General features: G+C 30.2%; 1 protein-coding gene across 1 annotated transcript; it reads left to right on the forward strand.

Moving 5' to 3' along the window:
* Positions 1–654: 654 nt before the first annotated feature.
* On the forward strand, positions 655–10,050 carry LOC145639306 (MADS-box protein AGL24-like). The gene is made up of 9 exons (XM_081690514.1): positions 655–804; positions 1,339–1,543; positions 7,475–7,553; positions 7,860–7,921; positions 8,041–8,140; positions 8,621–8,662; positions 8,828–8,869; positions 8,973–9,130; positions 9,533–10,050. The coding sequence occupies exons 2-9, from the start codon at positions 1,362–1,364 to the stop codon at positions 9,546–9,548; spliced, it is 681 nt and encodes a 226-aa protein (XP_081546640.1). The 5' UTR covers positions 655–804; positions 1,339–1,361; the 3' UTR covers positions 9,549–10,050.
* The last annotated feature ends 2,670 nt before the right edge of the window (positions 10,051–12,720 follow it).

A 12,720-nucleotide genomic window follows, 5' to 3' on the forward strand; every position in this document is an offset into this window, starting at 1 on the left:
ATGTTGAAAATATTCAATAAGATGAACCTAAATTATAAAACATAAGTATGTTAATATCTCTATTGTCTACTATTAGTAAGTAAGGATGAAGTAATATTTATAATCAAAGTCATTGAGCAGTGCAAAAAGTCAAATGATACATGGAATTTATTATTTATATCTCTATTTAAAAGATTATGAATGAGGAGATTTGAACACTCAATTCAACCTCTTAGAAAAAACATCGTTGTTTAACCAGATATAGGTTAATTGTCAATTATACTCTACAAATTAAATTAATATTATATACTTTAAAAGTATTGAAAACAGATAGGGTACAAATTATTAAATGCCTTTAATAATTAGCAGTTGCTCAACTACAAAAGTGGTAATTTGAAACCCGGGTTACTATCTAGTAATTGTTTTTATGGAGTAATTAATTACCCATTTCAATTCAAATCATTCTATTAAGGCTGAAATATGTTTTATTCACTTTATTTTCACTTATTTCAAGCGTAATAACTTCATACTCCGTATAAGTTCAATTGAGGTAAAATAAATTATGACAAGGGCTACCAAGTTCTAATAATAATAGTTTTATGATAAAATAAGTGAAAAATCAGGTAAATAACACGGTCCTAAATTTAAAAGAATACTTCGTAGGTAGGTCCACACGCAAGTCCGATTCCCTTGCTAATTGGCTGCCTTTTCTTGTCTAGTACTCGTACTCCCTAATTACATTTTTTTTTATATGAAGATATTGACAAGTTTCTCCACGAAACTGTATACCTGCCCAGAATAGTTAGCATTGCTTCATTGACTCAGGTATGAAAAGTCTGCCCGCTCTCTCTTTCTTTCTCTCTCCTCTGCAAAAAAATATTCATATTCATTCATGGAAGAAAAAAGAAACCAAATCTCAAGAAAAATACTTACTGTTTATAGATATATTTATTTTATTTATGTTCTCTTTCTTGCTAATAAACATGTTAATCTACTATTATTGGTTGTTCCATTTTTTTTACTTCTGGGTTTTTCTGATCTAGGGTTTCCTTTTTTTCTTTACTAATTTTAGTAATATTACTTTATATAGTTTTTGTACTAACTCTTCTTATATTTTCTCTCTTTTCATCACTCTTTTTTATTCTTCTATAATCTTAATTTAATTTAATTTATTGCATTGGTATTTGTAGATCTAGAATATTGCATAATTTCATGTCTTAAAAAAAAAACTCCATAACATAATATAATGTTCAATATTTTGTTACCCATATATTTATACAAAGAGTATAATCTACATTATTATTTGGATTAGTTTTATAATTTACTGATAATTGAGCTTGAGAGGGGTAAAAATGGCAGGAAGATCATCATCGTCGTCGTCGATGGCAAGGGAGAAGATAAAGATAAAGAAGATAGACAATATAACAGCAAGACAAGTTACCTTCTCTAAGAGAAGAAGAGGGATCTTTAAGAAAGCTGAGGAACTTTCAGTTCTTTGCGATGCCGATATTGCCCTCATCATCTTCTCTGCTACTGGCAAATTGTTTGATTTCTCCAACTCCAGGTAAATCTAGATTACTAGCTTAGCAATCCAGTTATTTTTGGAAAGATTTATGTTATTATTCATATACTACCTCTGTCTCATAATGTTCTTCTAATCGTGTTTTGACTTTTTGACTAAGACAATAATGGTAGCCTTTCATGTAGGAATTTCTTTTCAAATGAAGGGAATACTTACAATCTTTCATAATTAGTATGAAAAAGCTTTTTGAAAAGAAAGAATGAGGAAATAATTTTGTTTTTAAAAGAAATTAGGTAATAGTGAAGTTTAGTTTATTCTTTGATCTGTAAAATAATTAAAGTTATTTGCAAGTGAAAGATTATTATTGATTTTCTGAGTTGAATTATTCTTTTTATGGTCCTTTTTTTTTTGTTTAAATGATTCTTGCTGATAAAATATGAGCATGTTAATGGAAATAAATTTATGGGGATGAAGGAAAAGAGTAGATAGATGATAGTGAGATTACTGTTGACAAGTACAAAACTCACAACTCCCTAGAATTATGTATGATGGTATCAAACGCTCCCCCAAAATAATTATAATCAACAGTAACATAAAATAATTATTCACTAACAGTGGATTATAGAGTGTTATATATTTGATCAATGTAAATCTTATGAGTAGTAATGTGACAATTAAAACGAGATGATTTAACTTCATATATGGTTTTTGTTCATCAATATAATTCATGTTCTTAGAAGTGTCATTTGAATAAATAATAACAACTATAAATACTTGTACCTAGGGATTAGTAGCTCATATCTACCTCATTTGTTGGTAATAAATGATGGTTGTGATAATGAATTTTTAGGTAACGATTGATGAATATAATGATCATTAAGGTATTTTGTAAAGATGACCATAATAGAGAGAAAATATTGTAGAAAAAAGTGGGAATTGAAATCATCATAAAAATTTAGAGAAGGCAACATAATTATCCTTCCTTTACTCTAGAAGAAAGTTGAATTACTAGAAAATAATTTCAATAATGTCATACATTTATAATTTCAATAATGTCATACAAAATATATATTGATCTAAAGTCATATTATTATACATATTTATGAATTTTAGTGAAGCATAACTATATGTAAATGCGATGTACTATATATGAAAGTATAACAATTTTGGAATCATAAGCATGATTAATAAAACTAAACATTGTAAAAGTATCATATTAGTCATGAATAGCACTTCATCTTATACGTTATCTTTAAGTTCTATGCGATCCGTGGAGCATTTTGGTCCTTAATTGAGTAACAACATTATTGGCCACATGCACGTCCCAATCTATTAAAAAATCTTTGTCTCAAGGTATTTATTCAATTTATTCTAGTTATACTATACTTAAAATGTATACTCCTATTGTGTATTTGCGTCTATTATGTTTTGCTAATAATTAAGCTTGTGCCTATTGAAAAAGAAATTGTTAATTATTGTGTTGGTAACTTTTTTAGAATGTAGTATTGGCATTTTAACTGACTAGTAGTAATTTCTTTATATATAGTAAGACATGTAGTATTATTCAGTTTAATCATACAATCGGTGGCTATTTTTTTATTTGATGATTAAATGAGCAATCAAAATGCATTTAATCAACAAAATGAGGAATTTTTTTTTTTTTGAATCAAAGGGTGTATATATCAACCTTTGAATTTTTGCCTCAATTAACCAAAAGGCTATCACACTATTTGTCAAATAGGGCAATTAGTAAAATGGGACTAAGTTTGATACTTGAATTTATACTTCATGTATGTATTATTACAATAAAATTATAAATCTTATTTTATCATAAAATTACTTGTAAAGCAATTTGCTATTTAGTTGTACACAAACTTTTAAAAAAAGCGGATGTACAATAATTAATGTATATCTATTATAAAGATAGCCTAAAGTGATCAAAAGTTACCCCTGAAATAAATAAAAGTTATTATCCCAATATGTATAAAAGTAACCTAATATAAATTAAAATTATCTATGTTTTATTAGTAAAAAAAAAATCACATTTTAAATGACTAAAAATCAATTATTAGTGATTGAATGTAATTAAATTACCTTTATAAAACTTTTCTTGTTGTCTATTTATATAAAAAAATTTATTATGTTTAAAGTTACCCCAAAAAGGCAAAAAGTTACCTTAAAATTAGCTAAAAGTTTCCCTTATAATGCTCGATCGATGTACACTAATATTAGTGTAAACCGGGTTGATACAAAAGTTTTTCTTAGTTGTATACCTCAATTATACTTTTGGCAAGAAAAAGCTTATCAATTACAACATAACCTAAACCTCTCATGTATGTTTTCTTAAGGCAAGTGATTATAAATGGTACTCCCTCCGTTTCAATTTGTTAGTCCCATATACTATTTTGTGCGTTTAAAAAGATCTATCTATATTGAATATATTCCACTTTTAACTTAGTTTTTATTTCCTATTTTATACATATTAAATTCTAATTGGTTAAATTAATTGATTGTTAATTGATGATAAGACTCTAAGAAATTATTTCCTTGAATTATGCAATTTTGTTTGACAGTTTCCTAAAATAAATAAATAAGGCAAAACTATTTATTTATTGTTTTTGACTTTAATGTTAGATTCCAATTTTTTTTTTTTTCTTCTTTTTATTTTATGTAATTGATTTCATATAGGACTATCATATTGAAACGAATGGAGTACTTGTTATGAAGATGAATCTTAGATCAATACGAGTTTGTAAAAAAATATGATCAATGTATATATTCTCATCCTAATAATGTTTATTCGCTAATTATTTGTTTTATCATCTGGAAAACTCTTTTTGTTTGGCCTTATGTCACAACAGAGTTTGTTTAGTATCATTAAAGTATTCTGTTTTTTGGTTTTCAAATTCATATAATATATGTCATATAATGAATCAAAATTTGGCCAATTTTATTAAAATCATAATAATTTTGAAAACTGTTTTTTTTCCTTATTTTATTTTTGTGGTCGTTTGTTATTAAAAAAATAATAATAAGAATATTGAAAACAAAAAATGATGTCATTAATGGGCTGTGGGAAAATGTATGAACAAATACTTTTAGGAGCATAAATATTTACACACTAATCTCTAGAGTTCAAAAAAGATATAATAAACATTAATGAAAGCAAATACTACCTCCGTTTTTTATTAGTTGAAATATTTTGACTTTAGCACTATTCACACACTCCCGTTGACTATGTTTTGTTATTTACATATAAAGAAAAATATTCTGAGATTAAAAAAACATATAAAGAAAAATATAGTCAAGTGAGATCTTGTTAGATTCGTCACAATGTATATTTTCAAAATATCAACTTTATATAATTTTTGTTCATGAGTAATCAAGGATATTAATGAATGGTCTTTTATAAAGTTTGAGATAGCACTATTTACCACCAAATTAGAGGGTGGTAGTATATCAATAAGTCTATTGTGCACCCTAGTCCATCTAGGATAGCTAGACCACAGGCGATTGTTTAGATTTTATTACCAAATGTTCAAAAGTATGGACGTGGTGCAGTGTTCGGATTTTTTTACAAACAGTTCAAAATTTGCAATTGTTCAGTTTTTTTACGAAATGTTTAAAAGTATAGGCATACATTGAGATTGTTCAGATATTTTTACTAAATGTTCAAAATTTGCGAGATTTAGATTTTTTTACTTAATGTTCAAATTTTGCAATTGTCCAGATTTTTTTACTAAATGTTCAAAAGTATAGGCGTGGTCATTACGATTGTTCAAACAGTTTTACTAAATGTTCAAAATTCGCAATGTTCGGATTTTTTTACTAAATGTTCAAAATTTGCAATTGTTTAGATCTTTTTACTGAATGTTCAACAGTATAGGCGTGATACATTGCGATTTTTCAAATATTTTCACTAAATGTTCAGAAAAATTTAATGTTCAGAATTTTTTTTACAAAAATAAAATGTTCAAAATTTGCAATTGTTCAGATTAATTGATCATAATAGATACGTATTGATCCATCGAATTAACTTCAACAAATTCAATTGATATTAGAACAATGATTTCATGTACAAATTCATCTCAAAATCAAAAAAATACATACAAATTAATGAGAACGGTAAAAACAATCAGGTAATCGATTACGAATTGAAATCAATCAATACGAATTGAAATCAATCAAATTAGCTTTCACAAATTCAATTGATAGTAAAAAACTTATTTCACCCACAAATTTATCTCAAAATCAAAAAATAATTTATCACAACTGGAAAAAAAAAATCAAAGAACAAAGGAGAGAGAAAATAAGAATTTGAAAAAATAAAATAAAAAATGAAGTAAATTCAATAAAGAAATAAAAAGAGATTAGATGGTAGGAGAGAGAGAGAGAGAGAGAGAGTGTGTGTGTGTGTGTTTCTATAAAAAAAAATAAAAAAGAGATTAGATGGTAGGAGAGAGAGAGAGAGAGAGTGTGTGTGTGTGTTTCTATAAAAAAAAAAAATAAAAAAAAATAAAAAGGAAACAAAATTTTGTAAAGATGGTGGGAAGAAGAAGAAGACAATGAAGTTGTGTTTCATTTATATAAGGTTGTGTTTTATAGGGGTCTAGCTATTTTAGATGGAATAGGATCTATAAAAGAATTTGCAGGTAGTATATATTTAGGAAAAAAAAAAAACAAGTTTGGGAATGATATCGCATCGCTTGTAGACATTAGGATTGATGTAACTTTGCATTGGAGACCATTTAAATATTTAATAAAAAGTCTAGACCATAATTAACGAACATTGCCATTTTGGCCCACGGTGCCCCATCCTGTTGCTTGTACGTTAGGACTTTTACGAGGTGTAGCATATATTAGCATAATTGTAATTACAATCCTTAATAATACTCGTCTAATTATATCATATACTTGGATGTTAGATCTGTTTTTTTCCATTGTTAATGTATATGACAACTTGACAAGCTTTCTATTATTGTTTGTTTGTTTGTTAAGATATGTCCTTTCCCTTTGTTATGATCACCGTATTGCCAATTGGTTACATAGCTAGCTAGCAATGCTAACCGGATTCGTAGAAAGTGAAAGTCTTCTCTGATATGGGTATACGTCTATAGTCTATAGTTCTATACGACTCTGTATATGAACCAATCTTTACATCATTTATGTATAGGAACGAAGTCACTTTTGATATATACATCTATAGTGATCTAGGTATGAACCCTACACTTGATTGACACAAAACGAAAGGTGAAGACATAGAAAGGGATGGACCTACTACACTCACTTCAAAGATTTACAGCTAATTGTTGCATGCTTGCTTGCTTGCTTGTCATTGGACTTTTGTAGAGAAATTTAAAGATGATGATTGATGCAAATATATATAGCTATATATGGACATTATACAAGATCAAAACTTTACAATTAACGTTGATTGATAGGAAATTTAAACATATGTTTGCTTTGATTTTGTGAATGTGGTGGCTTGCATTTTTCAACATTGTAAAGTTACTGTTTTTAGTAGGATGAAAAACTCGTCATTTCATTTAGAGCTTGATAGCTACTTTTTTTGACATACATATTCAATTCTAGACTAAGAGTATAATTTACCTTATAATTTAGCTTATATAATCACATTAATATACTATGGAATAGTGGTGTACACAATAAAGTCGTAATTCAAAAACAATTTTTTTTTTTTTTTTAATTTTATTATTATAATTTTTTTTTACTTTTTTTTATTATTATTATGTATTATTTACTTATCTTGTGTATGTAACTCACACTATTTAGCCATTATAACAAGGATTAGTAACGATATAAGGTATGATCCAATGAGGAATTGACCTAAGTGTTATATTGACTTGTTTTATAACGACAATATTGTTGTTTTGTCTAATATGATCTTGTAATATGAGATTTGTTGCATAATTATTAAATTAAAGTTAATAACCTTGATCGATCTTTATGAAGAATGAAGGATATCTTGGCACGATACAGTGCACATGCGAATTATGAGAAGAAGGAAGAAGAACCATTCCTTGAATTGCAGGTATCTTCGTTCACACATACTATTCATGTGTTTGTACGTAGTTGAAAATTTTGACTTTCTTTGACCATAAATTTATTTGGAAATTCAATTTTAAATCCATACTTCGTATAAACTAAAGATATTAATGGTTAAAGATGTACACTGCATGAGCGTAAATTGTCATGTATATGGAACATATAAGTTCAAGCCATTTGTTTACTCGAGTTCATACAAGTTCATGCATCTATTTACAATGTTACATGCAGTTATATATAAACAAGAACAATATGTTGAGTAATTCGATTATCTTATGGTTCTTTATGGCAGCTAGAGAACAGCAATCTTGCTAAACTCAACAGTGAGGTTGCAGATAAAAACCAGGAACTAAGGTAGTACGTACATACTATGTTTAAGCAAGGTTAATTAGTTGTAATTATAACTACTCGTTCATCTCTACGAGATCTGTTTATCTAAGTAAGTGACGATAATTCCCTTTCGATTCGTGTAGAAAGTTGCGAGGAGAGGATCTTCAAGGTGTGGATTTGGAGGAATTACTACAGCTTGAAAGGATCCTTGAGGGTAGTTTATCCCGGGTTCTTGAAACTAAGGTTTGGATTAATTTAATGAAAGCTTTGTTAATTAGTAATTTGTGGGAATGATTATACTACCGCTCCTTCCATTCTAAAATAATTGTCACTCACTCACTCGTACATTGTTCTAGTCGTTTTAAATTTAACATTTTGACCTAATTTAACTATAAAAAAATGTATTGTACGTAGTTGGCTATTATTGGACCATTTGCATGTATTCTATATGAGTATTGAGTACTACATACTAAATATATATATACTTCATAAAAATTGTAATATTTTGGCCGAAAAATTCCCACATTTTTAATTAAAGTGTTAATGTGTTTGAAATGGAGGAAGTATGTTTTTTGTAAATTAAATATTGGGATAAATGGAGAGATTTGTTGAGCGGAGCTGAACTGAACAGGCCCTAATGTTATTGCTCGATTTAGTGTTTATATTTACATTTGTGTAATTGTATGATCAAATTTCTTTTTAATAATTTTGGCATATTTACAGGGAAAACGTATAAAGCATGAGATCGAGACTCTCCAAAAACAGGTAAGAAAATTTATTTCCTAATTCTTCAATGATTAATCAACAAATTAAAGAGATGATATGAGTATATATTTCCTTAACAGTATAGATAGAGATACATGCAATTTTATTTAATGAGACAAATTTGCAGCTGTTAATGCAAGCTTATTAACTAAATTGCAAGTGCAGGGTGATTTATTAATGGAAGAAAATCAAAAGCTGAAACAAAAAGTAAGTCACCCTTTAATTTGACATTTTTATGACTTGTAAATTTGTAATATAAGTAGCTTAATTTTGTAGTTGGCATGGAATCATGGATCATTCTTGGTTGCAGATGATTGAATTATCACAAGGAAGAAAGCCTGCTCTTCTTCTGGATCAGTCTGATACGTCGACCATCCACGAAGAAGGTCAGTACTCGTCGGAGTCCATCACAAATGGCGGTCCTCCTCTCACCGAAGATGATAGCTCGGACACTTCTCTTAAACTAGGGTGAGTTATGTGCATGCATATGCATGGATAGTATTATTTGCTTACGTGTATCACTAGCTTATTTGTCTGGAATTAATTGTCACATTATCATAATCTCACATACATGAAATGCCTAAGGGTAGCTAAATTGAACTGAACTGAACTAATCTAAGCTTAAATTAATATTTTATAAGAGGAGGAAATTAAGAGCTAAACTGAACTGAAATTAAGCTGAAGTGAACATGCCCTAAATAGATGATAGAAGTTCATTTAAAATATTATTACCGGGTCCTGTATTATCTTTTAGTAAATGTGACGATTATAATTGGACATACATACTAAGCTAGAGATCTTTTTCAATCAGCACGACAGACTAATCATTGTTAATAGAAAACTAAGCTTAATGGTGATTTTCTCTTGCAGGCTATGCCTATTTTGAAGAGCTGCTCGAGAACCTAAGTGGCTAAGTGAAAGGTCAAAGTTTGCACTAATATTATTAGACCCAAATAAGCAGTGTTTGGCTTGGTGTATTTTATAGCTAGTTTCTGCAATTTGCATGCCTATGTTAATGTGTGGAGATAGATTAAATGTACTTAATTGTACTGTGTAATTAAGGTAATATTTTATGACTATTAGAAATTCTGAAACCAATTAATTTCATCCATTTTGAACCTTAGCATGCTTACTAATGATCATGCATTATTATTCCAAAGAGTTTGGGCCTTATTACGTTGGGTGTCTGATCTTATAGAAAATACTGTACACTAAGTCAATGTATTAGGTTCTCTCCAAATATAAAAATGTATTAGGTCGGTTTTCTAGATTTATAAGAGGTGTATATTTGTGATCCTTGAAGTTCTGGATTTTTTTGTTATTGTAAGTTTGTAACCTTTATGAACATATATATATATAAGGACTTGTTCTTGTGGTTCAATTTATCATTTCAATTTACTCTTTTTCAATTATATTCAGTTTAATCAATATTATTAGATTCATTCGATCTAAAAAGGGATTAAGATTATGATTATCTAACAATACAGAGTTATGGACTATTTTGCTCAATGTATTGAATTATTACTTTGATGGAACTTGTATTTCTCTATGGTGTAGCATGATATGCTCATATGCCTCAATGGCCTTACCCAACTTCTCACCCAAAAAGGTTTTTTTTTTTTTTTTTAAATGTACATATGTATATTGTGTATGAAGTGTTTGTTTGTGCTCTCACTCATCATGTTCTATAATTTATGAGTTCCAACCAATGCAAGAGCAATTTTTATTTCTCATAAACCCTGGTAAAAATATGTTTGTAAACTCCTCAAAACTTCTTTAGAAACACTATCTAGAAAAGACTTTTGAAATACAAAAACTATTTTTCAGGAATGCACCCATAGCATATACAACCTTGTACGTTATAGTTACCCTTTTAACTCTTTGTTTTTCCTTTAATTGGCTTAGCTTATAGCCCCCTACATCTAATTTAGGCGCAATTACTACGCAATATGTATAAATAATCAAGAATTAATGGTTGAAATCTAATAATATATTAGGGCATTTCTAAGTTTGAGGTATTTGATTTGGATAACGAATTAGGAAGGAAGAAAGGAAATAGCTAGAGGAAAAGGAGGGGAAGGGATGAAGTATCTTTCATTTGGATAACGAATTAGGAAGGAAGGGAATTGGAGAAGAGACAAATGGGTCGGGGAATTCAATGGTAAGAAATCGATCTATTCATCAACAATAAAGAGATTTGGCTAACATAATCATGGGACCGGATTCTTACAAGATTGTGACCTAATTTATCAAGGAGTAAAAAAAAAAAAAAACTTGTTGACCATAAAAGGGGTCGATATCTAGATGAATCGGAATAGAGTATCCAATAAATGAGGCAACATAATCTGGAGCCCGATTTCCTTCCCAAAAAATATGTTGAGATTTGAAATCCCGAAAAGATTCCATAATAGTCTCAATATCCGCCAACAGGACGTGAAGTTTCCAAGTACAACTAAAGTGGGATGGCCTTGCAAAATATTAATGACAAATAGATTATCCCCTTCAATGAGAATATTTATGAGAGATGTTATGGTCTTTGGCCAAAAGATCGAAGACCATTATGGAGGGCAATAGCCTCAGCAAGAAAAACTGGCAAAAACCCTAGTTGTAAGAACGACTAGCTATATGATTACTTAAATGATCCTTGCGCTACTCTAGCTAAGGCTGAATTATGTGTAGCAGAACCATCAAAATTAAGTTTACAATATCTAATCGGACGGAAAGGGAGTGGGGGACTAAGTAACGGTGGTGGAAGTTGGATGCAGAGGTTGTGAGTGGAACAGATCATTAGGTTGGTGAAAAGAGTCTAAAAAAGAATGAGCTTATGCCATTCCTTAAAAGGAGAGAATGCATGAATATAGACAAGACGACGAGTTCTTATAAATAATTGCATTACGACATTTTCAAATGCTCCAAAGAAAGATAGAACCTTAAGGAGATCGAAGATGGGAAGAGTGACCTCTGATTTTACGAAGGGGGGGGGGGTTTGACCCAAATCCAATGATGCATCGAAGGAGAAGTCTAGAGCGCAAAAGCAAAATGTCAATGAAAGAATAGACTCAGGGTGAGCATTAAAAAAGCACAAAGGGAAGGAATTTCAATATTCCTGGAGGCTAGAGTGTGTCTAGTAGAAAGACTATTATAGAAGAGTTGCCATAAAAAAAATCTTTATCTTGGGCAGGATATCTAAATTCCATAACTAGTGAAACTCCCATTTAGGGGAAGTAGTTAGATTGTGAGTCAACCATAATGTAGCAGATAGGGATGTCAATGGGGCGGGGCGGGACGGATGTTGGCCTTCCCATCCCCATCCCCACCTAATATTTCATCCCCATCCCCATCCCCATTCCCGCGGCGGGTCCAATTTTCATCCCCATCCCCGCCCCACCGGATACAACTCCAAAACCATCCCCGCCCCACCCCCACTTGGATATCCATCCCCACCTAATCCCCACCAAAGACCCGCCTAATCCCCACCTAAGATCCACCTAATATCCGTATCTCAAATACACAATCTTACATAATTAATACGAATTATAAAATAAAACATTCTATTAACATTTTTGTGTTATAATATAAGTGTCGTACAAAGTATTATAATTAATATTGTATTTCATGTAATTATTTTATAAATAGAATAAAAGCATGTAACTTTGCTTTAAAAGATATATAAATATGAGTATAAGGTAGGGATGGGGCGGGTACGAAGTGGGGCGGGCGGGGCGGGGCGGGTACAACTGAAAATCCACCCCCGCCCCATCACCCATGACGGGTATGGTTTTTATCCCCATCCCCGCCCCACCACCCACCAAACCGAGAAATGGGGCGGGGATCCTACTTGACCCGCCCCACTGACATCCCTAGTAGCAGATTTAACATAAATCAACCATGTTTAGAGACCCCAACAAGTTTCATCAGGTATAGGGTAAGAAGGACATAACGAAGAAGAAGATCATCCCAAGAATAATCATCTCGAATAAAACATATCCATAGTAATATCAATATTCGAGATCAGTTCAAGATTCAAATTTAACATAACATTAAGGTCGGTAGCAGCA

Source organism: Chenopodium album, chromosome 7 (genome assembly GCF_948465745.1).
Source record: "Chenopodium album chromosome 7, dcCheAlbu1.1, whole genome shotgun sequence".
Classification (NCBI taxonomy): domain Eukaryota; kingdom Viridiplantae; phylum Streptophyta; class Magnoliopsida; order Caryophyllales; family Amaranthaceae; genus Chenopodium; species Chenopodium album.